Source organism: Ornithodoros turicata, chromosome 6 (assembly GCF_037126465.1).
Source record: "Ornithodoros turicata isolate Travis chromosome 6, ASM3712646v1, whole genome shotgun sequence".
Classification (NCBI taxonomy): domain Eukaryota; kingdom Metazoa; phylum Arthropoda; class Arachnida; order Ixodida; family Argasidae; genus Ornithodoros; species Ornithodoros turicata.
The window spans coordinates 7,079,352-7,106,155 of record NC_088206.1 but is presented as its reverse complement, the minus strand read 5'-3'; the positions used below and the strand labels follow the sequence as shown (position 1 = coordinate 7,106,155).

Genomic DNA, 26,804 nt, shown 5'->3' with positions numbered 1-26,804 from the left:
CAGCTCAGTGGCGTAACCGCTTGCGACAAGTTGACGCTCCCTGCTGCGGTGCTCTAGATTATCTAGAGCACATCGCCTACCACTCTCGCCCCCCCCCCCTCTTTCAAAATTGCTTGGTCCCCGGCCTAATCCAGCCCACCAACGCTGTGCCCTCAAAGCTATTTTGACCTTTTCGGACACCATAGGACTTGATCCTTATTGTGAATGGGCTCATTATTTCACTCCCCACATCACCACCAGCAATGGGGTAGAGTATCGCCCCCTGGTGATGAAGCGAGGCATCCATTCGGGAACCTTTCAGAGGCGTACATACAGCCCCCCCCCCCCCACCCATATAAATGCCACAGGACACAGAGTCATTACGCAAATATATTTGTATATGCACAAATTCTAAAAGCAGGGCATCATCACCGTGTATCGAGTACACGACTTTCGTGAATCTATCCAAAAGTGCATTTCATGCTGGGGTTCATTGGCGAACCGGGAGGACACTGAAAAGCTTCTCCGAACTCTGCGCTGTTCATCAAGGGCACATTGCACCGGAGTGACTTTGGGGAATAAAAGAACCCCGCCGCGTCACTGTGCGACGCACACCACTTGTGACAGGAAGTGACGTAAAACAGCTGGTCGTTCGTCAAGTCCCACACACCGGAAGGGCTGTTTCCTAAAGTCACCTGCTTCCTGTATGCCGAAAACGTCCACTCGAAGCCGCTGTTATCGGCGAAATCTTCGGATAACGTCTTCGTATCCAGGTCCCTCAGCGCGCGGGACGCCGCACTGTACTGGCGAACCAGGCACTCCAACCTCCCCAAGAACCTCAGACGTGAGGTCTCCGAAAACCACTCCACCTTGCGTCCCGTCCTGTCCAACGACCCTTGAAACGGGTCGAAGACGTGCGTGATCTCATGGCCCACCACGTGGCCAAGACCGCCGTAACGCGCTGCGACGGGCAAAGAGTCTGCGTAATATGGCGGGAACTGGATAGAGGGCATAATGAACATGACATGATAGACGAACATGTAGAAGGAATTGACTGGGATCAGTTGTGCGTGGAGGTAGAGGTCGCGGTTGATGGAATTGTTGGCGCCGCCACGCAGCAGGGGCTTCGTGTGGTCCAGGGTGGCTTTAGACGCTAGGAGATACGTTCTCAGGAAGGGGGGCTTGAATTCTGGAAGGTAAGAGTAGTACGCATCGATGTCCAGGCGGGAAGAAAGGTCTTTGGGGAAAGCCACGATCTTGTGAAGTGAGGCCAGCTTGTTGGTCGCTTCCCTTCTGGTCTGTTCTTCCATCCAGGAAAGGTTGCGGAATCCATTGAGGGACGTCTCGCGAATGTTGTTGACCAGGGCATCTACCGTGCGCAGCGTTATCGACGGGAGAAACTTGTTGAAGTAGTAATGGGCCAGCGCGAAAGGTGCGATATCGGACACGCGACCCACGCAGGTCTCGAGAAAGTAAACCGCCATCTGGGTGTCCAACGTCTCCGTGATCAGGATCTTTGCCATACTGTAAGACGTGATCGGGATCAGGGATCTTACGACGTGCCAACCGAAGAGCAAGCGCACCAGATGCGGAAATTTCTCGTACTTGCTCAAGAACCTGGCCGTCACCGACATGTAAGACGTGCCGATGAGGTACAACTCGCTGTCGGGTTTGACGTGCACGCCCTCCGGAAGGTGCTGGTTGATGCCGTTGATCCAACGACTAGCTGGAATGCGACTGTGCGATAGGTTACCGAGGTCGCCGTACTTCGCGTACCCCAGCACTTCTTTCTCGCCGGTTTGAAGGTACATTGACATGAGGTCCGTATCCATCAATACTATGGTCTCTACGAGTTTGCTGTAGTCCTCGTCCGTGCTCCCGAGCATGTGGGCTATTTTGACGATTGCGTCGCCCAGGAGTGAGCCGGGTAACCTCGTAACCCTGTGCTGGAACCAAAGGACGAGGCTCGAACTCTGGCTGAGGGACAGGAGGAGGCGGTCGTCCTGCTTGAAATTTGGTACGAGCTTCATTTGGAACAGGAGGTGGATGTCCCAATCAAGTCCCAAGGCGATGAGTGCTTCTAGTGCGTCGTAGGGTGATGCGTGGCTGACATCGGGCCAAGATAAGTTTTGAGTCTTGAGGAATGCCTGCAAGTCGTCGATGTTATCCTCGCGGTAGGAGAAGATCTCTTCGCAGATGCGTAGGCCCAGGGCGGATTTTTCGACAGCGCTTGACTGCGAAGGCAAAAAGAAAAAGAAGAAGAGCTTTTACGATACTGGTGGCGTGCGATTTGGATTACACGGTGGTAATAGCGAATAGTAAGTGTTCTCGATGGCAGGGCAATGTCGCAGACCCTTCGATACGTCTTAGCTTTTCTACTTTAAGTTTGCATGACCGAGCTGTGTTATAAATAGACCTCTCCCTGTTTGTAAACAAATGACGTCAGAGCGTTCGACAGCGACACCAATTTGGTAGAGTTGAACTACGCTGGAAGCAAGGGGGGGTGGTGGCGATCAAGGTCGCACCCGAAAGCCACGGTCTCGAGGGACGGACCTTTGGTCCTACTTTTCTTTCAATAGGAGGCAGCGAACAAGTGCACATTCGTGGTACCCAGCCCTCCCCTTCCGATTTGTTTCGGTTTCAGTTCGTCTATCAACGTCATGATGACGTTTCTCGGGTAGAGGTCTATTGTAGATGCACTAATGCGAAACTACAGCGAACTAGTGCGAAACTTGCTTTCTAGCCAACCCATCCAAAGATTTCGAAAAATCAACTGGCCTGGGGAACGGGGGTCTTGTCCGCCTGGTGTATCTCGTCGTAGAGACTGAAGAATATCTTTCGCTGAAGTCTGGCAAACTGGTTGGCGTCGACGGGGTGCACGGTACTCCAGCGACCGCACACGAAGCGGTAGAAGTCCTTGCAGGGGTCAGCGCGGGGCTCCATGGCCATGGCCAGTTCTCTGGGGAAGTTATAGCAGTCGGGACTGAAGCAGGTGGGGAATAGAGTGTTGGTGACAAGGTACGGCACGAAGAGGAAGAGGCTGGCGTAGATGAGACTTCCGGCAATAGTGCTCACACAGAACGAAGCACTGCAGATACCCGTACCGTCCATAGGAAGAAGGAACGCCTTCAGAAGGGGCAGGCGAGGGCGGTCGGCGGCGGCGTAAGGTCGTCGGGGCTGACCGTTTGGAAGGCGAAGAACAGGTAGCGACTATTCAGCTGAAATGAACAGGTAGCCCACGGTGGAATGAGCACGGCGGCGGAATGAGAGCTCACGCTCGGCGTCGGTGGCTCGTGACGACGTGGTCGCGAGGAAAAAAAGGACGATGGCGATGATCATCCAGCTGCTCCCGTTCGAAAAAGTTCCGGGCTCTGTTGTCTTGTTATGGGATTTCCAATGTTGTCACCTCTGGTGTCCCGTGCGGAAAAAGCATCTCTAGCTATACTGTGTCCATTCAAATGTTGTGCTACGTCATCTGTATGTCTTCCCGAACTTGTCTAGCTACCTCCATTGTAGTACATTTGTTTGTATTCTTCTCAACTTTCGCCCTCTACTCTTTTGCGACTTGTGTTTGATATATTCTTGACCACTTGTAGCAGGTCCTCAAACCTGAAGAAGTGCAGCCTACTGCACGAAAGTCTAGTTTTTCGCAAATTAAACTGTTTAATGCTCTCAACCGTTTTCTCTTTACTTGTGAATCGCTATCGCCGGAAACTTGCACATCGTTTTTTCATGTTCTACGATGTACTTCGAAGAACATAATTTGTTTTTAGATTTCGGTTATCGGGGTACATTCTTTCGGTATCATCATGGAGTAGTCTCGCTGCTGTTGGATCCTGCACGCTAAGCATTTGACAATTTTTGGAAGTTGTAGATCAAAGACAGTGATTTCATGGCCGACTTCATAGAGAACTGTGCCGACATTTGTCTTGCTGCGTCTGAGGGAAACCCACACTCATAAAAATGAACTTCACCGCATAGCACGCTCCTATAGTCAACCATCATCTCAAACGAGAACGTTCTCGCCCCTGATTTGTTGAAAACGGGAGGCGGAGCCTATTTTGTAGCCATTATGCACGTGCGTAATGCCGCAAAATAGGCTCCGCCTCCCGTTTTCAACAAATCGGGACAGGCAACGATATCATTCGAGATGATGGTTGGCTAGGAGCGTGCTATGCGGTGAAGTTCATTTTTGAAGAGTGTAGGTTCGAACCCGGATCACCTCTGAGTCGCGGCGTGGACAAGGCAATCATCTTAGTCACTAAGCCATGTGATGAGAAAGAAAGAAAAAGAGTTACAGACAATCGCGTCTTATGGTACCTCGTACCTTCCCACTTTCCTCTCGTGACAAAGCGCAAAAATCTCACTCTTGACCGTGAGACGAAGGCATTCCCACGGGAAAATGGAGTTTGGCCCCCCTCGAGCCTCAAGATGATGAACGCAAGAAAAAAAAAAAAAAAAGAGAGATTGAGCGTTCCAGCCAATTAACCTCCCAGCGGCGAAGAATCAGGCGATAATCGATGCTATACACGACGTGAAAAAAATATAAGGAAAGTGCAGATCAAAGAAGAGAATACCTTGCGGGAAAATAGGAAGAAGACCCTTTTTGTCACGCGCTCAATCACTCTTATCGATCAGACAGACTCAGTCGATCCAGTGGAAGGTTGATTCCGCCACGGGCACAGTTAATGAAGCACAAATTATGACGTCCGGCGCACATATTCTACCCTCTCGTCTCTGTCGTTATTATTTGGTTCTCGCCATATAGAAGAAGAGTATGGAGGCAGCGCAGTTGGCTGCGTTGTATGCCGACATATCTTGGGAGTATACATATATGTATACAGGGTGCTTTCTTTATACAGTCAAACTCCTTTATAGCGAACACCTTTTTAACGAAAATACCACTACAGCAAATTTTTTTTGCGGTCCCGCTGGAGCCTATAGGTCCAATAATGGACATCCTTTTTAACGAAAATACCTTTATTGCGATTTTTTTTGCTGTCCCCTGAGCTTCGTTGTAAAGGAGTTTGACTGTACTTGTAGATGTATATTTCTTTATCTTTATACAACCTTGTAGATATTATAATTAAAAAGTTAATTAGCGATTTTTAGGTAATTAGTCAATCGACGGTTGAGCAACAGATGGCCAAGAACGTCCTCCGGCCCAGAGACGATAGAAGTGAAAACAGGATGTCTATAGCCCTTATAGTTTTTTTATAAAAAATCTGTATAAAAAAAGAGACACCCTGTATAGCGTGATGGGAGCAGTTTTTTTTATTTTTTAACCACGTTTCCTCCTTTCGTATTTTTGTGGACTTTGTGGAACTAGTAGCCTGTAGTCCGTGCACGACGTCGGCTGTACTTCCAATTCAATTACTATACACACTAAGAAAAAAATGGTCTCGTGAGCCTTTCTGCAGTAATGCCGTAACGGTACAGCTACAGCTTTGGTGGAGAAAGTGGACTGTGCCCCGATATCTTAGGACGCCTAAGAGATCCCCCGATGAATCGAATGTGTGGTGCAGTGGAGCTTGAACGGAAGTAGAGATAACGTTACGCTTCGCGCACGCACACACTTTCCAGAAGTGATGCAGGAACGGTCCACATTCCCTTCGGCATCTCTTATGCCGCTAGAGCAGCCCCAACATTTACTAATACCACGGACCCTCCATACTCGTTCTCGTCAGGACACTCCGCTCCAATACAGAGTAAACTTATAGAAAAAAATAGTATTGCGGGACCGAGCTAATACCGAGCTCCGTGCAGATAATAGAGAGTTTTAGTAGATCGTATACGCTATCGCGTTTGCGCACGTAAGAGATAGCGTTGGTAGTTCTGCGCACGGGTAATACCCCCATCGCACGGGCTAATTTAGTGTCATTTTCGTGATGTGCACTCCGACTAAGCAAATGGCACTTTCACTACATGCTCGCTACGCGGCCTAAGTAAGTGTCACTTAGCGATATGATGGCAATTAAAATAGATAAGAATAAACGGCGGCAAAATTTTTAGGCGTGCGCCACAATACCTTCCTGATAATGTTTTTCTTTGACTTGGAAATCGCTTCCTGCGAATCTTCCTCGAACATTAAACAAATTGGTATTCACAGGCTGTGAACGAGAGCAAGGACATGTTTTACCGGGACAGTGTCATATTGTACTGAAATCAAATGAACACGCAGTTCAAAATACTTGCTTAAAATATTGCGGTTCTCGGGGTCCCTCGCTTTTTCTCAATATCTTTACCTGCACCTCAAAGCCTGCCGTCGAGGCTACGTACTCGATTCGCCGAAGAGAAGTGAAGTGAGTTTGGGGAACTCACTAAATCGTTAGTGCGCTTTCTACCGAGTGTCACTAAAAGTTAGCGTGTGACAGCACACGAATGCCACTAAGCGCAAGTGTAACTCGTCTAAAGTGACGCACTAAATTATTCCTTGTGACAGGGGTGTAAAACAAAAAGAGCTTCGCGCAGTGCGCGGAACCACCGCGCTATCCCCTACGTACGCAAAGGCGGTAGCGTGCGATGCACTAAAACTCTCTAATAGTCTAAGTTTTAGTCCTTTCCGTACGCAAGGGATAGTGTTGGTAGTTCTGCGCACGTGCAAGACAAACAGATTCACACCGCCGCAGCCACGAACACAGACAAAAAGGCACACACAAAACAGGACGAACTGCAACTCACGACTACTTTACTGTTGAATACACATACACTCTTAAATACCAGAGTAGGTACCACATTAATTGACATAGGAAAACGGGTACCTACTCTGGTATTTAAGAGTGTATGTGTATTCAACAGTAAAGTAGTCGTGAGTTGCAGTTCGTCCTGTTTTGTGTGTGCCTTTTTGTCTGTGTTCGTGGCTGCGGCGGTGTGAACTTGTCATGTACTATCTTAAAAATGAACTTCACCGCATAGCACGCTCCTAGCCAACCATTATCTCGAATGATATCGTTATCTGTCCTGATTTGTTCAAAACGGGAGGCGTACACCTTTTCTGTGACAACTATGAACAGCATAAGTGTCACAGAAAAGGTGTACGCCTCCCGTTTTCAACAAATCAGGACAGATAACGATATCATTCGAGATAATGGTTGGCTAGGAGCGTGCTATGCGGTGAAGTTCATTTTTAAGAGTGTACCGACTTCCCCAACTTCGGACCCTCAGTGACATAAACAGGGCTTTGCGCATAGGAGCGAAGCAATATATAAAACCTCACTAACATACTCGCTAACATACTAAAACTCACTAATGCCCTAACAGAAACCTCATCCGTACACGGGCGGCAGTATAACGTCGACAGAAACACAAGCTGTGCCTATACTGGCATCCAGTCACAAGAGTCATCCTCATAGTTCCTAATGGACATGGTTTAGTGCATTAACCGTGGCTGGCTTGCGATGCAGTTCTGTGTATCGATGAATAAAGGTTTTTTGTGATACATTACCTGTCTGATATATGATGCGAATACGCCGACACTGTGCATTAAAAGGCCTAGGTACTATGTGGGAATGGATTGGTCGCGGCGGACGATGGTATTCCTCTACAGATTTATGGCGCGCATAGATTACATAACTGTACAGGTATGCGGACATGGTATGGGCACGCGGGAGCAGTAAAGTTTCCATTTGGCAAAGAGGAACTGATAGCTTCTGCTCCCTTTTTGTTAAGGGCTTCCGTCGATGTTTGTAAACTTTTATGATAAATGTTGTGATCAGTTGCAACCAGTGTTTTAGAATAACAGCGATGCAGAGGATATAGATTTGAAATATTAGAAGAGTACAATACATGTCCTCGTATAAGCCTATTATGCAGCACTGAGGGCATATTAGTACGCATAGAGTCCGAAGTATTAATTGACATCATTAGTAAGTGCATCTTCGTATTTCATTAAGTCTGCCATTGTATCCCCACAAAGTATGTATCAAATCCGCCGTATGTAACGTGCTATCCGCTTCGATTGAAAATTCCTTCAATAGACTCCGACAGCAAACGCGCTTTCGTTACCCATGAACAAAGTATATTCTTAGCCCAGTATTTCTTCATCCTATACCCAAGCAGCACAATGTACTGAAAGTCGAGTGCAATAGGGGTGGACGGTATGTGTCTTATCAATGTCCTTTAGTTTCAGGAGTCTGTTCAAGGCCTTCCACCTACCCGTCCACCCCTATTGCACTCGACTTTCAGTACATTTTGCTGCTTGGGTAGGTGTTTTGCGTTTATGACACATAAAAGGAACGTTTTTACGAGGCCACGTTAGAATAAACAGCCACAGACAAGGCTAACTTATCAAGTTCACGGCTTCCAGGGGCGGAAAAAAGCAAAACGAAAGTAAGAAATGAAAGAAGGGAAAACACACACACACACAAATGTTTGCGCACGTGTAGTGTGTGGGTTACTAGGTGAGAGCGTCGCAAAAATAAGTCTGTTGCTTTGGCCGAAGGATGTTCTGTCCCTGTTTTTACTGTTCGTCATCCACGTGTTACCGGGAGCGCTCTTAACGACAGTACTACCGTTACGGGGAAGAATGTCTATATTGAAACATATCGTCTTACGAAGAGAACATGAACACATTTGGATCCTTAGGGAATCGGGGATGATGCAGTAAACAAGACATGTACCTCCGCTGCCACGTGCCAGAACGGAGTGCACTTGCGTTCTTTAGTTCATGCCTTAGAGTGAACGGCATTCAGGGCTCACCCGTGTCAGAGAAATGCGTACAGGTCAGACGGTTCTTGAGGCCGCAACACTGTTCAATGCACTCGTGTCGATGCCTCAGCATGTTTATAACTTGTGAGTATGCAACTTTAGTTGTATTAGAACATGTACGGTGTTCTTCCACGTTAGTGGACGTTTACATAACATGTTCTATCGAATGTCAAAACGGGAAACATGAACACGCAAAAAGGGAGCGGTATACGGAGCCGACTGTTAGTTTGCAGACGATAACCGCATCGATGCGTTCACCCGAGCGATATTATCTAGAATATTCCATTGGAAGTATCGCGAAACGTCATAGCTTTCTGCGGCCACATGAGCGCGAGCGCTCGACGTGTAATGTATTTTCGGGCTCTTCTAACAATAGTGAATATCCTGCTGCTCAGCCATAAAACATTTCGTAGCAGACGACAGGGCCGATCGCGTCGTCTGCTATGTGCACAGTATGCCACACCCGATATTTGGCTCCGTGCGCATGCTCAACTTATGTGTGCAGTGGACAATTTTCCCATTTTTCTTCCAGTAGAATATTCCGTGGGATGTCGCTCTTGGGAATGCGCGGTGCAGAACAACGACACCAGCATGAAAGGCAGGAATGGGGAAGGAGTGCAAACCGTGTTACTGGTCGAAGATGTTAGCGCTATATACACATTACGAAAAATTATCTCCCAGGTTTACAAGCAGGAGATTCTATTAGGCGTTACAAGCAGACGCTGAGCTCAACCAACGAAAATCGATTAAGCGAAGGAAAATTCAATTTGGCTAGCCGTACTTGGCCCGCGTCTGCTTTTGTGGTATTTCGTCTCGCCGCGCGCACAGTTTTCGACGATTTTATCAGTGATTATAGGGACTCTCGTAATATAATCAATCGCCGCGAAAGACCGCCTAAACGGGAGCAGGTTCCCTCGCGCCACTATTGCATGCGTCCATTCAACTGATCCGTAATCATCCATTTAATAAAATCTGGGAGGCCGTGTCTGTGCCGTACAGAATTTATAAAACGTTTTATTTTATTTTATTTATAAAACGGCGTTTCTTAGATAGCGTATCCCTGAGGTTAGGGTTCAGATAAGGGGAGGAGTAAGCAAACTTACAACACGGGACTACCCTATGTATCCTGCCTACGTCATCATGTTTACACGAGCTCGCTCGCATAATCCTTTCATGTTACACTCTTAGAGGAAAAAAAGGAGCAAAGTACCCAAGCAGCAAAATGTACTGAAAGTCGAGTGCAATAGGGGTGGACGGGTAGGTGGAAGGCCTTGAACAGACTCGAGAAACTAAAGAACATTGATAAGACACATACCGTCCACCCCTATTGCACTCGACTTTCAGTACATTGTGCTGCTTGGGTAGGGATCATTTACAGCTTCTGTCCTCCCAGAGTGCAATTACTCCCTATTTTAGTTTCCTGACCCGAAATTGACTCTCCGGCACAGCAAATACTACTCTCTAAGCTTCATACCCCCCCAATGAGATTAATGGTTGTGTATGTGCTCAAGCTCCCAGTTGGGTAAAAGAAAGATAAATGAAAACACGTTTGAATGTTAGATATAACGCGGGCTCCATATTTTCCGATTCTTTCAGTGTGATGTACACCCTCATGGTGAGAACGTTCCACACTTTATAGTCTGCCTTAACTACTTCCACGCAGACCACACCACTGAAGTACAGCCAGAGGAGGAACTTACAGCTCTCGATCTTCATGGTGCAGACTTGCGTGTCGTGGGGGTAAGTTTCAAACTTCATGGCACAGGATAAAAGTAGGGTTAACCTGAAGGTGAAATGGAAGATGAATAATCCGCTATCTCAGTGCTAACGCTTGCTACTCACTTGACCATGTACAAGATGGACCTGTTCTTGTAGAGCCATATGTAATGGTTGGGGATGGTCATCTCTTGAAACGTCACCTTCTTGGCGTTCTTGAAAAACGAGTCTGGCCTCCACATGCGCTTGAGCCAGTTGACCGGAAGTAGTCTGTACTTGGAGGTCATATTTTGAGGAAGCCGCAGACGGTGGTCGTACCACGACTGAGACATGAAAATATCTGCCACGTACGTCTGGCAGAAAAAGAAAAAAAGAAAGAAGACGAATAGGAATGCAGAATAAGGACATTACTCGCACACTTAAGTTGTGTCAGCACAGTACAGATCAGTTAATACAGTAGCCAGCGTCGACGTAGTAATCGTGTCGAAACTTGATATAATCAAACTCGGCTCACGACATGTTTTTTTTGTGCATATTATGCTTACGATGTATGTTTGTATCACGACCTACTTCATTATAACGACCATGTCATAGGCACCCATTCCCAGCGCCGCATTTGGAAGCTATCGGTGGCGCTACTCCATCAGCCCGGTTATTGTTTCCTCAATTTCTGCAATACTGTGTACTTCAGCTTAACTTGGTATTTTTGCACAAGCGGTGGATATCCCATGGGAGATGTTTCTTTCTACAGTTCATTATCATCATCATCATCATCATTCTACGCGTTATAATAGGAGCTGTTGCTGTCGTCTGCTACGGTAGTCGTACGTCCGCTTCTGCGCTTAGAGAATTCAAATTTCCATTGTCCAATTATGGTGTAGGCATCTCGCGGGCCGATGAGTAGCGCCCCTAGCGGGTCGTGCGGACGGGCTCCTCATAGGGGTTGCTGATTATGACATGGTCGTTATAATCTAGTTGGTCGTGGTCTGTGTACATGCTATGCACGACGGGAATTCTTTTTATTGATGTACTAGTAATCGACTGAGCAAACGAGTTATGCTCTCTCTCTGTGGTATTCACTTCCCTGATCCCCCCCCCCCCCCAGGGTCCAGTCATAATCAGGGTAAAGACAACCTTTATAGCCCCCATAGGCTTATTAAAACTTACCATTGAGCCTTCGTCTATGGAGTCTATGCTGAGCACGGTGACGTGGAAATGAACCACTGTCGGCTTTCCTGCAAGCCATAACATGAAGGTGAGCATTGTCGCCACGTTCAGCTACATCTTGCGTGTTCGTAACAACAACGTAACGGAAGCCAACATCAGCACTGTTTTTATGACGATACGTCGAGAGGCGGTGCCTTTTTTGTCTTCCACAGGCGTCTCACAACTACGCCACACTCAGTGATGTAACTTTCTTTATTCTTCATTGTTGCTACGTTTCTTTGCACGGCGTCACTGTTTTTACTTCGATTAACCGAACTCAATATTTCGGAACCACACTAACACTCCCGATAGAAGAAGGTCACGGACGACGCAAAAAATGAGGTTGAACTGATGACTAGAGCACGGTCGCTTTCTAGCAGACGACACTTCTTTGTCTTTTTGCTTTCAGTTTCGTTTTCGCTATATCGCGTTTCCGGTGGGGAGCTTTAACGCGAAGGTCGTTCTGTAATGCGATTTCTACTTGTTAAGAAAGAATCCAGTTTCTACTACAGGAAGCAGTCGAGCCAGGTCGCAGGGGAGGTTAAGGCGAGTATCTGTATTTCACCCGCGGGCGACCTCAAATTGAATTTGGTAGCGGTTTCCTTTCCTGGAAAGGTGTGAGAGATTACACCTCGGCCCCAGCTTGAGGGTAAGTAAGATGGCTAGCTTATTTGAGGTGGAATCAGGTTGGGCAATGGAAGTGATCGTTTCTTTGCAAAAAAATGTTGGGTACTTGCCGTTTTCCTTTGGCGGTGCCAGGTTGTCGTAATTTCGGGGGTTTTCCGGCAGGATGGATTCCAGTTCCAATATGCCGCCACCACTGCATGGATGGAAAGTGCAACCGTATGATAAATGGGCCTAGTACAGTCGTAAGAAACTGGATGGGAAATAATGAGAAGGGAAATATTGAAGCCCTGAAAAGCGTGCTTTGCCTGCAGTACCGCGATGCACTGCGGTGGTGCAGACTTCTTGTAGATAATTTGTACGTTTGGGCATGGTGTGTGGGTGTGGGACTCGTACAAGTTGGTACACGAAATACACCCGGACACTTTCGTAACGATTCGGTCAGGTTCGTTTTTTTTTTCTCACAGAGTCACTACGAGCTTGCGGTAACGAGAGATTGCGGTCTTCGCAACACTGTGCGTGAAATGACCGGCATGGTTGTCAACATCCGATGTCGACGTCACACAAACGAAAACCAGAGACAGGGAAGCATATCGGACGAAAGCTGCAATGCGCGACACGATGCCAAAAGCGTCCACCAGATGGCGACTTCTTGAAAGTACATATATTATAGTAGGAAGGTCGGTGTCTTATCAGCGCGGTGCTTCATTTGGCAGAGCTGGCGACGAAGAAAACAAACTTGTTGTACCCGTTCACCCCCCATGCATTCCTACTTTCAGTACGTTGTGCTTCTTGGGTCCTTATCAGTAGTGGCTACACGATCGCGGGAAAGGGAAAAGTATCGTTGAAGTTGGCGAAGTTCACGTCGTCTGTGAAACGTGGTGCGGATGATGGATCGTGAGACACGGGTGGATTTGGCGGTTATGGAACGTCCAGAGGACGTCCGATCAAATCGCACAGGTGTTCGTCGTGGTCAATCCGTCACCGCGTCAACTGATAGCCGCGGAAGAGAAGTTTCTTATCGTGTCTCGTGCGTTTCCGAATTCGATAGAACGCGTCTGATGTTAGCTATATTAAACTTCAAGTTTTCATACTTGTCTACGGACACATTTTTTTTAAAAAAGTGACGCAAACCAAGTTACATAACTGGAAGGCTGTAGAAAAAAAAAGAAAGACCGCGTCTTTGGCCATTCTGCCAAGCACGTTCTTTAAAATGGGGTAGCTTCGTATGGGACCTACATGACATGACACCTACACTCTTAGAAATGAACTGCACCACATAGCACGCTCCTAGCCAACCATCGTCCCGAATGACAACGTTCTCGCCCCTGATTTGTTGAAAACTGGAGGAGGAGCCTATTTTGTTGCCATTATGCACGGCACAAAATAGGCTCCTCCTCCCGTTTCCAACAAATCTAGAGCGAGAACGTTGTCATTCGGGGTGATGGTTGGCTAGGAGCGTGCTATGTGGTGAAGTTCATTTTTAAGCGTGTAGAGGGAAGTGTCAAGTCATATCAGACCTATATTAAGCTGTGCACTATTAGAAATGAACTTCACCGCATAGCGCGCTCCTAACCAACTATCAACTCGAATGATATCGTTATCTGCCCTGATTTGTTGAAAACGGGAGGCGTACGCCTTTTTTGTGACATTTTATGCAATTCATAGGTGTCACAAAAAAGGCGTACGCCTCCCGTTTTCAACAAATCAGGACAGGTAACGATATCATTCGAGATGATGGTTGGCTATGAGCGTGCTATGCGGTGCATTTTTAAGAGTGTAGGGAGCATGTCGCAGTTGTCACATGACATTATTGAAGTTAGCATTTCGGGGAAAGGGTAACGGATTGCAATTTAAAGAGAGGAAGGAAGAAGCCGAGCGAATAAGACAGGAGCGACCCAATGCAGAAGCTTGTGTACTGTCCATCGCCACTTCTAACCTGTCTCCCGTTTCTGTGGCCCGTCTCTTAGCCTGGTCAGACGGCAAACTTAAAGCCGTGAACGGAACGGCCGTGGTGGTGGTGGTGGTGGTGAGTTGTCGACCTCACGGAGGTGGGCAACGGCAAACTCACCGTAAACGGTAGCACACTGCCAACCAACGATCAACGATCCGAGGGGTGGCAGTTGCTTGTCGCATACTGCAGAACAAGAAAAGCAATTTCGTGCGTGTATACTTCGCTGCATAACGTGTGCTGATAGCATGCACCTTCCGGCTCGAGTCAACAATCGCATACGAGTACGCTCGTAAATTAGACGGAACATTTGAAAAAAAGAAAAGAAAGATTAGTACGCGCCTCGTTAATGCTCAAATGTTGTTGATACGATGTCGTGTCCTCCCCCCGCAGGAAAAGCACGGATTGAATTGAAATAAATGCCAGGAATGGGCAACTCCGCTAGCTCTATAGTGAACTCGCTGGCATGCAGCGACAAGGAACAAGGACAAAGACGGGACGGGTCGCGAGGGCCTCTTTGTTCCTTCAGCGAACCGTCCTGTCTTTGTCCTTGTTCCTTGTCGCTACATGTCAGCTATGTATCAACCGGCCCCATAAATCGGCGCGGACTCCACTGCTCCTCTTTAAGATGGGCCACATTTCGTCGCCCAGCTGCCCCACCTGTCATGTTGAAGGAGACATCCCGCACTTACTCCTCTACTGCACTCGTTACCACCAACATCGTCTCCTCCTACGATCGCGCATCGCTCGACTGACGGTTTCGGACTTATCTCTAGCTACGCTGCTCGGCCCCACACAATACAGTCAGGTGACAAAGGCACTTGCCCAGTTTCTGCGGTCCTGTGGCCTTCTGGGTGAACTGTGACGAGTTTCATGTTTGTTTTCCTCTTTGTTCTTTTGTTTTTCTTTTTATTTGTTTTCCTTTTCCTTTGTTTTTCTTTTTGTTTGCCTTTATTTTCCCCCTTTCTTCCTGGGAATAGCAAGCCGCCATCCCGTGGCTAACCTTTCCCTCTTATTTTTTTATATATAATAAACATATTCCCCCCCCCCCCCATAAATCTGTCATCTAGTGAACTCTTAGGGTCGCAACACTGGTAGTCCTATATGTGGCGCCTTCCCAGTTTTCTACGCTGTGTGAGGGCACCGCCTCATCACGCGTCCTTTGGTTTTTCCCGGTTTTCTCTCACTCTCCTAGTTTATTTGTTTCTGGACTTTATTCTTACCTGTGACGCGCCGAAGCATTCGCGCGCCGCGTTCACCACCGGCAACGACCTGGCCTTTATCTTCGGCGTAGATCGCATAGAAAAAAGCCCGCCGCGCACAATCGCGCCGCGGCAAGCTAAGCGCAATTTCCCACTTGCAGAATGCGTAGCGCAATCAAACGGAGAGATGTCGACCTTGCATCGTTCCCTCGAGGGCAAAAAGGAGATAATTGCGCTAAAGAAGTAGAAAAGGAAATCTCCGCGTGCGTCTTGACGAGAAACTTTCGCGCACGTAAGTGCTTCGGGGATGGCTCCGACATAGTTTGCTTTTACCTCGTCAACTTTGCTAGAGAGGGCGGCATGTTATTAAGTCACCTGGGGTAGCACGTGCCACGAGGCGGTCGGGAAACAGCAAATGCGGTCGGAAGATGGGAGTTTGGTGCCTGGGGAGTCCAGTTCAAGAAATGGGTCTATATGGGCGTAGAAACGTCTTTAGGCGTGCTTTGAACCGAGGCAGGTGAGCCGTGAGCTGTATGGAGAGTTTTTTTTTTCTTTTTTGGCGCGCGAAGAGACGCCGCGCGACAGACGCGCACGCCGACTTAGATCGATCGCATAGTTCATACTACTCCTTGAACCCCTTGAATACCCTGGAATTTGCAAGTGTCATTTTCAAGATCTGGAAAACGTGTTTTTTTTTTTTTTTTACAGTCCTTGAAAGCTCTTGATTTTGCATCTTCTTCTTGTTCTCGTAGAGCTGCTTGTGCAAATTACGTTTTTCCCGGAGTCAGAAGTGTAGCTTCGAAAAACCATGTGAATTGGCACCCTTTATTGCGGTAGGAATCAGCATCAAGAAATTCGATTACATTAATAAAAGTTTCTTTCTGCACTATGATCTTGAAAATTCAGTAGTTGCCAGTCACATCTGTGAACTGATATTGTGTTACCCACGTATTATCTCATGTGATACCTGTAGCTTATAAATATTTCTGCAAAATGTTGAGTGCCTGGCCACTGTGTTTTACATCTCAGACAAAATGGCGCCTGAACCTCAAAGGTTCTTGAAAAGCCCTTGAATTTTTGGTCCAAAATTCAGTGGGAAGCATCGGATCGGAGCTCCCAGATAAAAAAAAAAAAAATCAAAAGAAAAACCGCTCTGACGCACAGAAATGCTCAGCTCGAATACTTGGCGTAGTCGTAATGCTAGCACAAGTAGCGAGAAACCCCACAGTTAGGCTAGTATCATCTAATACTCCTGCTTCACATCTATCAGTTCACCGCTCGCTGTCGTCGCACAGCTGTGCCAACGCCACCTAGGATAGACAAGGCCTGCTTCATGCCTCCTCTCACTCCTTCGCAACGTGGACATATAAAGTCGGGGATGTCGTCTGCAGCCGGGGATGTCGCCTGCTTCAGCCAGTCGTCGCATGGACGATCTCAAACACAGGCGTTCTGTGGCTGCCAGTGACTTCCCATGCAGATGATGACGACCCGTCTGCATAGCTACGGCAACGCCACCTAAATACTCGTTCGATGGTAAGTCCGCCAATCGCAGCAGCCAGCCAAGATGTCAGCCAATCGCCGCAAACGATTTTGAAGCCCAGGCCCATGCTTTCTGTGGCTACTACTGGCTGCCCATGCGGCTGATGGTGGTTCGTTTCCGCAGCTACGGCCATTGAAAGCACGTTCGCGATTGGCGAAATCTTAATGACTACGTCACGTCGTCTGACCAGTGTCCAGGCTTTCTTTGGCTGTGCTTATGCAAACTACTTCCGGCAATGCACCCGAATGGTCAAGCCGGCCGCGTCACCGGTCGTCGTGTTTTGTGCTTATCTGAGTCGCGCGGAAAATCAGAGTTCTCACCATATTCTTCCACCGAGAAAATGTCGTACACGGTTACCGCTTTCCTCTCTCTAAACGTCATCAATAAAGTACCGTTGCTGAGACAGCACCCGCGCAGCCTGTTGTGCAGCACGTTCACTTGCTGACGTTCACAGAAAGGGCACAGACGTAAGCACAATGACCCTTTGTGGTACTACCACGCCAGCTACGTGGCCCAGTGGATCCAGCGCCTGCTCGTTTGTTGGTATGGACTAGAAGGCGGCTGGAATCCAATCCCACCACGAGCTATATGTCTCACATTTCCGGCTCTTACCTCCGCACATTCCAGACAGATGTTGGAACCATAGAAATCATAAGTAGACAGGCTAGAAGAAAAGCTGAGAGAGAGAGAGTGATGGGGGAGAGCAAAGGAGTTGTACGGAGGCAAGACCGTCTCCCAGTGTCCAAATCCGGGAGGCGCCATGGTCGATATTGTGGATTCGGCCGGATTCGGCCACAGCCTTTCCACCACGACCTACTACTATACTAGAGACCTGGCCATCCGTAAAGCCCCCAGCACCGGGGTAGTAGTTCTGACAACCGCCGCTTGGCTATGGGATTTGGCGCTAGCTCGCACTATTCGTTACCACGTGACTTGCCGAAACCGCGGCAATACATGGTAGGCTGTGTTGACGACGACGAAGCAATAAGTGTAGCGCGTGCTTAGCAACAGCCTGTGTAGCACGAAAGACGGTGGCAAGAGTGACAGTGTCATTCCCTCTCCCCACTAATGCTATGTGGCGCTTGCAGCGGTCACTAACGTAACTAACCCATGACCCGTCTCTCCCATAGGGGATCGCCAGCTGTCCAGGTCTCTAGTATAGAGTAGGTCGTGCTTTCCACACGTGTGAAGACCAGGCGCGTTCGGCGCAATGGTATCCAATCCGATGCAAGTCGCTTCCGCTTCCGCTGGGCTCCGCGTGCCATGCCGTGTGCGAAGTGTGTTTGTTTTGTCTGCCATCGTCTCTACGTGCTTGGATTCCGTGGGAAACGAGTATCGTACCGTTTCAACCTTGTGCTCCGACAGGAAAGAACGGCGCACGGAACTCGTAGGAGACATCGTTCGTAACACGCTAGGCCTACCGTATCGATCATGGCTGCTCCCATGTTGAGATGCCCCCATTCGCTGGCTTGGCTTCTAGTTATTGTGAGAGTTCTACGATTGGAACAGTCCCCCTAGAGTCGACCCAGGACGCACACTAGCTCCTCCGTTTCCTGCCCTTTCCTGCTGTCCTCTCCAAATACTCCCATCCTTTCCCACGTTTTAAATTGCCCCCCCCCTCCTCAAAGCCATACGGCTGCTCCTCTTTACAGTGAACCCTCGTTAATATGACCCCCGATAATCTGACATACGCGCTTTACGACCATACTCCTGGGGGAACAATGCAGTGAAACCTCCGCAAATCCCCCCGTTAATATGACAATTCCGCATTATGACCAATATTTTCGGGAACGACCATGGTCATAATAACGAGGGTTTTCTGTATATTCCTTACTCAACCTGTCCTCTTCATATACAGTGAACCCTCGTTATTATGACCATGGTCGTTCCCGAAAATTTTGGTCATAATGCGGAATTGTCATATTAACGGGGGTATCTGCAGACGTTTCACGGCAATGTTCCCCAAGAGTATGGTCGTAAAGCGCGTATGTCAGATTATCGGGGGTCATATTAACGAGGGTTCACTGTATACACACCGATCATATAACCATAGATGCTTGTTGGGGGCACAATTGCTATTCTGTGGGTGTTTTCTGTACACGACTGAGCGTCGGACACATTTCTCTATGTCTGCCTGGAATCTTGTCTTGTCCGGTGGTCTCGTACTCTGATCCTCACAGCAATAAATTCCCGTCACGTAGTTTGTTCGTTACTTCGTTTTGTTCCAGTGTCTGTTCCTATCGCATCCCCTGTTCCGTCCATTATCCTCCACTTGTTTGCTTGTAAGGGGGGGAAACGATTTCTCACTCGGTTGCGAGTATCTTGATCTGGCTCTTTATGTTTTTGTTTCGTTTTTGTAGCGCAATTTATCGCGACTCACCTGTTGCTCGACACCCGGTCTTCGTGAGGGGTCCATCCTCTGTCTGTTTCTCGAAATCCAGGGTTTTTCTTATACGCCTTTTTGAAGTTTAATGCATAAAATAGCTTGACGTTCATAAACTTAAAGATTATCAAGTTTAATGTAACTTAAACTGCGCAGTAAAGTTCTCAGGTCCTTCTGTTTAGAAGGAACCTCGTGTTCTTCTCGTGCTTAGCGTAATCAATCGCGACACTGTACAATGTCCAGACTTTTGCCCGTGCTGCGAACAACCCCATTACGAGTCATACATTCTAATACAAAAGGGAGTAATTGGGGAGCAATTGCTTTTGTTTGCTTGATAGCCTTTGGGAATAGCAAGCCTACACCGTGGCTAACCTTTCCCTTCTCTTTTGTGTTACTTTGCATTAAACATATCCGCCCCCCCCCCCCCCTGGGGAGCAACTTCACCACATAGCACGGTGAATGCTAACGATTGCACAGAATGATGCCGTTAGCACGCCTGATCTGTGGAAAACGCGGGGGCGTACGCCTTTTTGTGACACTTAATGGCAATGAATTGCGATGATGGCATTCCACGGCGAGCCTGCGAGGTCACCCGGGTTCGAATACGTGCGCCGACTGTGTTGCCTTGTGTAGCCTTGTGTAGCCTTGGCGTACGTAATGCCAAGGCTTCGACTCTTAACTTGTACACAGTACTTGTGAACAGGTTTCGCAAAAACAGTGATATAAAAAGTTTCGCGACACGTTAACGAAAGTTCGTTGCTCTCATTCTGAATACGAGATTAAATTTGAAGTGGCTATACAGTACATAATTCCTAAATTGAGGAGTGTATCCGACCATTAAAGCACGTAACTCAAGATATCGGCAAGAAGTAGAAATATACCGACGAAATGAAATTAAAAATGTGATCGTGGGCGTTTGATTGGCGAAAGTTCGTCGAGCTAAATTAAAGTTTCCAGTCTGTACCTTATACAACAGCAGAATGGTTTGACACGCTGTTGCGACATGTTAGCTGATCGGATTAAACTTTGATGAATTCCACAGTGTTGACATTGCCAATAGCTGAAAGTAAAAGAGAGGATAAAAAAGGAAAGAGACGTTAATTGAAGCCGTTGATCGCTAAATTATACGGGGCTAATTACGTAAACAGGGAGTAACGACAACTTAAAAAGAGGCTTCTGACACCAAGCCTTCGCAGAATTTTTGGGATTACACTTTTTTGACGCTGTTTTGGTGTTATGATGGCTATTGTGTGAATTGCAGCCGACGTACAAGTAATATTACTTCATTATGCGAAGGAAAGCCTGGAGTTGTGAGACGTCAACACCACCTAGATAGAGAAAGCCTGCACATTGCCTCCTCTCTCTCTTTCAATTAAGAGTAAGAATTAAGAGTAAGAGTCTGCTACTGCGATTCACCGTTGCATAGGTAATGCCGTAGCACGTCAGTACTTTCAGAATAGAATCGAATACAATCGAATAGAAGTTTAGGGTCGAGGCCCTGGCATACGTAATGCCAAGGCTTCGACTATACCTATACCGGGTGTTTCAGTTAAATCCCCGGGCTAAATAATTCGCGAACGGGTGCACCAATCCACGAACTTTCTTTTTTACAAGTATCTGTCCGATACCACCTACAAGCTGCACACCGTGTGAATGAGTGGGAGGCGCTCATTATTAAAATAAAAATGCAAATGAGTTTCGTCAAAAAGCGTATCTTCTAAAGCAGGGCGCTGTCGGCATTAAAATGGGTACTACCCCTTTTGGGACCTTCAGTGGACACCTTTTAGAGAAAAATCTGCCCCCGAAGCGGGTCATTTGTTGCAGTAATTAATTGGTTTCGGTTTACGTATTTTTGTCGCGGCTGGTCGCGGCGAAGCGCAAAAGGGCGTATTTCATTGGTGTAATTCATTGGTGTAATTCATTAATGTAAGGATGTAATTTATTGATGGATAAGGGAGTGAAAGAGCGTCCTTTTGCGCTGCGCCGCGACCAGCCGCGACAAAAATACGTAAACCGAAACCAATTAATTACTGCAACAAATGACCCGCTTCGGTGGCAGATTTTTCTCTAAAAGGTGTCCATTGAAGGTCTCAAAAGGGGTAGTACCCATTTTAATGCCGATAGCGCCCTGCTTCAGAAGTTACGCTTTTTTACGAAACTCATTTGCATTTTTATTTTAATAATGAGCGCCTCCCACTCATTCACACGGTGTGCAGCTTGTAGGTGGTATCGGACAGATACTTGTAAAAAAGAAAGTTCGTGGATTGGTGCACCCGTTCGCGAATTATTTAGCCCGGAGATTTAACTGAAACACCCGGTATACGCGCCTATTCACCTATGCGCACCGATATTAATGCACCTATACGATATTGCACTCACTCTCTATAGTTTCGTGCTTTCCCCGTTCATTTTCTTTTTGACGGCGAAAGAAAGGTGATGAAAAGAAGAATACGCAGGCCGGTTACATTTCAAGGATGGTGATCGATGGCTGATAACTGAAGTAGCTGAGGTATATTGGTGCCCCTTAAGAGGATTACGGTTGCACGGTGACTGCGGTCCATGTTTTATTTATGGAGGGGCTGAGCAAGATGGATCGTGAGAGTGTTGAACTGCAGCACAGTACAAGCAAGGTTTCGTGCTCAGCAGTGGTGGATTTTTTTTTCTTTTTTTTTGCGCAAGTATACTTGGAATTGGTTTCTCCGAGTTTCCGCCAGTATTTGGCAGGTGTATCCGGAGATACATTTTCAACTTGGAGGATGGATTTGCATGAACTGAAACGGAAGGAGGGAATGTGATTTACTTCTAAGCTCGTCCTGCGCTCTTTATAAAGTGCACGAGGGGAGGTTCGATAGCTGGGCGAGCTTATAGTGCTCGTCACGTCGTGGTTGTTTGGCAGCATCTGCATTCCGTCGCGAGCAATCGTCGTAGCTGCTATATTCGCGTACCGTTTCAATTCGTTTCCGTTGAATGGGTGTCAAGGTCGTTTCAAGACGGAAGCGTACTACTCACATTCTTTACGATTACGCCCTGCCGAGGCAAGGAAATACGCCAGTCCTCCGCATGTGCGAAGAACTGCGTTTCAGAGGCAGCACGAAGCCTTATTATGTTGGGTAAGGCAACGGGCGCAGCTGGGAGGAAAGCTGGTAAATATTACGGCAAAAGGTATTTCGGGAATGAAGCGGAGAAGCCACACTCCAAAAACAGAACTTCACCGCATAACACGCTGTGCTACAACCATTGCCAAGAATGATAGGCTTATCGCTTCTGATTCGAAGAGAGAGGGGGGGGGGGCGTACGCCTTTTTGTGGCAATTTCATATATCCAAATTACCACAAAAAGGCGTACACCCCCCTCTCTCCTCGAATCAAAAGCGATAACCCTATCATTCGCGGCAATGGTTGGCGCACAGCGTGCTATGCGGTGAAGTTCAGTTTTTAGAGTGTACATGTGACTCACAGTAGAATCCATCTCTGATGTCAAAACCTGACGTCATGTACACGTGATTCACAGTGGAATACATTTATAAAGATAAAATCGGATGTCATCTGCGTGTGCCTCACGGCGGAATGCATATCTAGTGTCATAATCTGATGTCATCTACATGTGACACAGAGTCAAATGCATATCTGAAGTCAAGATGTGATGTAATGAGGACTATACCAGGAGTGTTCCTATTTGGTTTCATTCGTGTCCTGAAATGTTGACAATCGAAGGCAATACTCACGCTGTGACGGCCGCGACAAAGAGACCGAAAACACCATGGAACAGGTGGAGGGAGGCGAATTTCATGTCGTACTCTGGACATTGGCTTCACCTGCTTGCTCTGTCCTCCTGCACAAGAACAAAATGGATGTTCGAAACGATCATTGCCGCACATTTAATTTCTGCTGCCTACATGGCCGATACGAAGACAGGTTTGGCCATGCTTCGCAGCGTAATGACGACACTCAGCGTCATATCATATTGTAATATTTATTTAACGCAATCATTTATTGACCTTCACTCTTTTCATCCGCTTTCGAGTGCACACTGTGAAAGGGCCGCTTTCTCTGCTTTGCGTCCCTTTTCTCGTATATCTTTTCTTTGATTGATTGATCGATTGAGAAATACAAAACATGGAGATGTGAGACCTCGGGTCAGGCAACTTCCTGCCTTGGTTATTGGTGTATTCTTGTCTATTGCCCGTAAGACTCCCCCCCGCAACACACACACCTGTACAATTCTATGAAAGCGAGGGCTTTATAGGGTAAACCACCGTATACAGGGTGTCTCAGAAAACGTGTCATTGTATTTTAATTAAAAAACTACACCACATAGAATCATGTGGTCAACGGCATTTATTGTTACTATATTTTTGCAACCTCCTGATGTGATTGTCATGTAACGTGAGCTTTATTATGTACATTCTTGCGAACTGAACTCAGAAACTTGCCAAGTAGAGGTCACTTTTCTACCCACCAATGTGAAGAGCGTGCAGAATTTACTTAAATTCACGATACTTGACAGGGATATTGAGGAGCTATCCCATCGGAAAAAAATAGCCGAACATCATGCTTTATGGAGCACCCGAAGCATAGGGCGCGACGAATTTTTCAGCGCAATCGTTGTCAGTCGGACTGACAGCGATAAAAAAGGAAAAAGAAAAAGAAAACAAAAACAAATGATATCACAATTTCTCTTGAGAGTCTTCGAAGGTGAGGCTCGTGTTCTGATCTTAGGTGTCTCCTCCCGTTTACTTTCCCTTGTTGCACGAGCGAGCGCTTGCGTGTGTCTATATAGTCGTGTTCAACATAAGAAGGAAAAGAAATCTAGTCCGTCTGCTACATACGCCGTTGGAGATAAGGAGAAGCAATAGCGCGCCAGGAGAAATACCTGCGCGCCACCATGCGACGTCAGTAGGGGAGCACCATTTTTCTGCAGCAGCGTTGTGTCATGCGGCCAGTCTTAACAGCCAATACGGAAGCCGAGTGAGTATGATGGACTACATTATCTGGCGCGAGCAGGGAGGGGCTGACCTCACTGTGTCCAGCCGGTCCTATTCGCGACGCAGTAATATTTTGAGAGCTGACGGACTAGATTTATGTTCCTTCTTAAGTTGAATACGACTATAGATGCATTTTGCTTTTCTCTCTCCTCTTCTTCTCGCTCCAAAACTGTTACGGACGGACGGACCTACACGGCTGTCGACATTGATTGGTCCTTTAAAGCTATTCCTTTAAAAAATCCCGGCTGCATCTTTGGGCATTGTGCCAAACGCGTCTAATTGGGTAGTTTTATAGGGCCATCGTTGTCGGTAAATTTTGAGGTCACGCGTTCACTGTCACGTGACCTTATAAAGTTATGGATGGACATACGCTCTGGATGGCCTTATAAAGCTATCGCTTTAAAATGGTCGACGTCATGACAAGTCGGTATTGCCGAAGTACGACGACAATACGTCTCCTCCTTTCTCTCCTTTCACCCACGGGAACGAATGTGCGCTTTTAGAATCGATGTAGTATATCTTTTCTTAGCTCTCGGGAACGGTGATACTCGAGAACTCGTTGCGGAGATGATAAATGCTGCCCATTTATATCACTTGAACCTAAGGTTGAATGTTTCGCACTGTGACCAGGATTTACAGCGGGCGCTTCTTTCTAGAGATACCTCTCAAGAAAAAGGCATCGCATTCGCAGTGGACCACTTTATTGCCCGTGATGTCGGGCGATAAAGAACCAGGTTATGCTTCTCAAACAAAACAGCTCGTGAGCCACTGAGAACTAACGCTTTAGTCACATTACCCTGGAAGGGTGACGTGCTTTCGTGTGAGACACTTCGAGGGGCTTTAGGTGACACGGGTAATGTGCGCATGAGGATTTGTTTCGCGACTGAAAAGGTCACGGCGGTGAATTGCAAGGAATGGCTTTTGGCGGGGCACCCGTGGTTCGATATGGGGCTATTCTAAAATCTTGCGGCGACTGCTCTCTTAAAACGTGGCTTCATCGCATACAACGATGAAGGCCAGCTCCTCTGGGCGTGGCGGTTAACGACGGATTTCTATTCTTTAAAAGCGTTAAAAACCTTAGACAATGGTCATGTAACACAATAGGCGACATGTAGACTAGCGCCAGCGCTACCTCGTGTGTCCTTTCTGAACTAGCAAGAACTGGAGTCGTTCTCCAGACACGTGTGGAAAACGAAAGAAGAAAGACACATGTCGCTAAGTGATGATGGTGTTTCGTTAAGAAGAGTTCGATTCAAACATTCGGGAACGCGAACCGTTGTACGGGTGGGTTGGACAAGGGGTCGTACGCCCCTGTTACACGGGAAGCCTTTCACACTTAAAAATGAACTTCACCACACAGCACGTTCCTAGCCAACCATCGTCCCGAATGACAACGTCTTCTCTCTTGAGTCGATGAAAACGGGAAAGGGGGCGGGGCGTACGCCATTTTTGTGGCAATTATGAACTGCATACTGCCACAAAAATGGCGTACAGCCCCACCCCATTTTCAGCAAGCGTGTAATCGTGTCAACCTGCCAACCAGCATTGGATTCAATGTCCCTTCAGAAGTTGCCACATTACACGCTTGCTGGCGCTACGCGCGTTTTTCAAGGCCCTTGGCTTCAACGGGCGTCGAAGGCTGCATAGTGGACCGGAAGGTGTTCGCGATAAACCTTCCGAGAACATGATAGGCCAACCGCGGTATTCCTTTGAAGCGAACGGTATCACATTAGCGAGTTTTGAGTACATCGGAAGAACTGTACGAAAACGGTACGGTAAAGGAAGTTATCAAATCCAAGCTTAGCAAGCTTAGCGCTTCAAAGAGATATGGCTATTCACTTATCCCGTTCCCGGAAGTGTTATCGTGGACACCTTCCGATTCAGTCAAACTCGCTATTGCTGAGCCCTAACCTGACAGCTTCTTTTGTCGTATCGTTTCCGTAGTACTCTTCCTGTCTACTATTTCTGGCAATTCAGACCAAAATATGTCACTAGGGTTTACATAAAATAACGCCGAGGGAGCTCATAACGACAAAATTTATCTTTCTGACACTTGTACTAAACATTGCGTATAAATTATAAATGAAAACTTGAAGCTCGGCGTTCCATCCACCCTGGCCGTCTATTTGATGTTTGTTCGAGACATGTGAAATGAAACGAAAAGCTAATATCAGGTTGGGGCTGCGTTTCACAGCCCCCGTTGTCAATCTGGTTGTCTGTTTTGGAACACCCTAATGATCTTGTGTATGATCGTGAGTTGTTGGTATTGCTTGTTCTGGGGGCCAGCTATGAAACGGCGCTCTCTGGCACCAATGGCACGCTTTGTATAGGCCAGTGCTGTGGACGCCGCGAGAAAAGAAGGACACAAAAAGCAGCCGAGTCTGGACGGTTTTATTGGCAATTCCTTTTTTTTTTCCCTCCCATAGGTGCCTCCAATTTATACTGCTGAGACAGTCCGTAGCAGCTGCGCTCAATATATCACCGTAAACTTGAAGCCCTTCTCCCCTGCAGTA

General features: G+C 47.3%; 2 protein-coding genes and 1 long non-coding RNA gene across 3 annotated transcripts in view; 1 reads left to right on the top strand and 2 right to left on the bottom strand.

Moving 5' to 3' along the window:
* LOC135398953 (glycine receptor subunit alpha-2-like) overlaps nt 1–26,804 on the bottom strand; it is a 239,377-nt gene that overhangs the window by 15,751 nt on the left and 196,822 nt on the right. Inside the window, exons 3-7 of the mRNA XM_064630535.1 lie at nt 23,032–23,138; nt 12,345–12,427; nt 11,569–11,636; nt 10,528–10,754; nt 10,386–10,468 (exon numbers count right to left, since the gene is read on the bottom strand). Of these exons, the coding sequence (XP_064486605.1) occupies nt 10,386–10,468; nt 10,528–10,754; nt 11,569–11,636; nt 12,345–12,427; nt 23,032–23,096 (526 nt within the window). The 5' untranslated portion in view covers nt 23,097–23,138. The remainder of the gene's footprint in view (nt 1–10,385; nt 10,469–10,527; nt 10,755–11,568; nt 11,637–12,344; nt 12,428–23,031; nt 23,139–26,804) is intronic.
* Nucleotides 1–26,804, top strand: part of LOC135398954 (uncharacterized) — a 77,898-nt gene that overhangs the window by 20,217 nt on the left and 30,877 nt on the right. The window contains exon 2 of the long non-coding RNA XR_010424158.1: nt 10,349–10,425. This is a non-coding gene — a long non-coding RNA (uncharacterized LOC135398954). The remainder of the gene's footprint in view (nt 1–10,348; nt 10,426–26,804) is intronic.
* On the bottom strand, nt 357–3,285 carry LOC135397594 (neprilysin-1-like). The gene is made up of 2 exons (XM_064629198.1): nt 2,758–3,285; nt 357–2,213 (listed from the first exon to the last, which is right to left on the bottom strand). Exons 1-2 carry the CDS (start codon nt 3,088–3,090, stop codon nt 441–443), a joined length of 2,106 nt encoding a protein of 701 aa, XP_064485268.1. The 5' UTR covers nt 3,091–3,285; the 3' UTR covers nt 357–440.

Bases quoted from the DNA above. Each gene is read 5' to 3' on its own strand.
- LOC135397594 (XM_064629198.1), bottom strand. From the start codon at position 3,090: ATGGACGGTACGGGTATCTGCAGTGCTTCGTTCTGTGTGAGCACTATT. The intron at 2,214-2,757 runs GCCAGTTGATTT...TTGCCTTCGCAG, and splicing joins ACAAGACCCCCGTTCCCCAG to TCAAGCGCTGTCGAAAAATC.